Below are 1,531 nucleotides of genomic sequence, written 5' to 3'. Positions count from 1 at the left end.
AAAAAAAAAAAAAAGGAAGAAAGAAAGAAAGAAATCTTTGAAAGAAGGAAAGAAAGAAAGAAATACGCGGAGTGGGAAAGGCGAACAGGGACGCGGCGGCGGCGGCGGGGCGGTGGGCGCGGAAGCCAGTCGCGTGTGCGTGGGTCCGGGTGTGCGTGAGTGTGAGTGCGAGTGCGTGTGTGTGCGTGTGTGTGTCCGCGGCGCGGGCCGGAGCACTCACCATCTCGCCGGGGGAGCGAGGCCACTTCGGGGTCGGATTGGAAATGTTGAGGCTTCGCTTGCTTCCTCCGCGACATGCTGGCTCAAACATCAGCTGGGGCAGAATAAAAAATTACTAAAAAAAAATCTTCTCAAAATTACGGAAATCGAGCGGCGGCGGCGGCGGCGGCTCCCCCCGCCCGCCGGCCCGCCCGCCCCCTCCCCGGCTCCCCGGCCCCGGGCGCAGCGCGCATGTGTCCTGCTATAATTATGATTATCAATAATGCATTGCGATTAATCATAGAGGGGCTCTTTGAAAGGCGATTGGCACCGGGCCAGCGCTATTCAAACCCGCTCGCCTTAATCAATTAGTTCGTGATTTGCTGCAGACCCCTGTCTCTCCGCGCGCTGGCCCAATAAGCCGGCCGCGGGGCTGGCTCTGCGCGCCGCGCCGCCCGACACTGGGTTAACCCTCTTCGCGACCGCCCGGGACTCCGCGGCCCGGCCGCCGCGGGCCTGCGTCCTCGCCTCTGCGCGCCCGTCGCCCGGGCCCGCGCCCCCCCCTCCCCGATCCCTCCCCCCCCCATCCCGGGCTGGGCCGACCCGAATTAGCATGCCCTCCCCGGAATTAAGCCTCCCGGGTGGGGGGTGGGGCCGGGCGGCGGGGGCTGGAGACCCGGGCTGCGGGCGCGCGGCGAACTTCCCAACTCCGGCGCTAGGCGCGCCGGCCCGCGGGGGGAGGGAGTCCCGTGGCGGGATTTGGGGGGAGGAAGTCCCGTTTCGTGAGTGTTTCTTCGTTTCTTTAAGAGCTACCAGAAAGCAGCCCACCCCCACCCCATAAAAAAAAAAAAATAAGCGAGTGGGGAAGAGCCAGCCCCACGCCGGTCCGCCTCCCGCCCGCGGCCCGGCCTCCCTCCCGCTCGCCGCCTGGCTCGGCGCTCCTTCGCCCCGAGTTCTCCATCCCCTGGATCGCGGGCTCGCGGGGGCGCGGAGAAGAGGACAGAGGAAAGGTTTGGGAACGTGATGGGTTTGGGGCTTTTGGAGGGGGGAGGGGCAACTCTCCCGCCACCCCGTTCCTTCTCAAAGGGCCCCGATCCTCCAGCCTCTCGTTGCTCCCCGGTTCCCTTTCTCTACCTCGGACATTCCCAGGACAATTAGGGCTGAAGTTTTCGGGAGAAGCAGCCCCGAGCCCGTGGGATAAGGGGCGGCCCGGCTCCGCCCAGGACCCCTCCCGGACCTCCCTCCCGGCTGCCCCGGTTGGCTGCAGGGCGCGTCACTCCGCGGGGAGGCGGCGGCGGCGGTGGCGCCGCCGAGCCCGGGGCGGGCGGAGAGC

General features: G+C 66.5%; 1 protein-coding gene across 1 annotated transcript in view; it reads right to left on the bottom strand.

Moving 5' to 3' along the window:
* Positions 1-313, bottom strand: part of SALL1 (spalt like transcription factor 1) — a 14,197-nt gene extending 13,884 nt beyond the window's left edge. Inside the window, exon 1 of the mRNA XM_039241277.1 lies at positions 221-313. Coding sequence (XP_039097208.1) covers positions 221-296 — 76 coding nt within the window. The 5' untranslated portion in view covers positions 297-313. The remainder of the gene's footprint in view (positions 1-220) is intronic.
* Positions 314-1,531: the final 1,218 nt, after the last annotated feature.

This window comes from Hyaena hyaena, unplaced genomic scaffold, assembly GCF_003009895.1.
Source record: "Hyaena hyaena isolate Hyena2069 unplaced genomic scaffold, ASM300989v1 scaffold_7, whole genome shotgun sequence".
Classification (NCBI taxonomy): domain Eukaryota; kingdom Metazoa; phylum Chordata; class Mammalia; order Carnivora; family Hyaenidae; genus Hyaena; species Hyaena hyaena.
The sequence above is the reverse complement of the archived record's forward strand: the minus strand, read 5'-3'. Positions and strand labels throughout refer to the sequence as shown.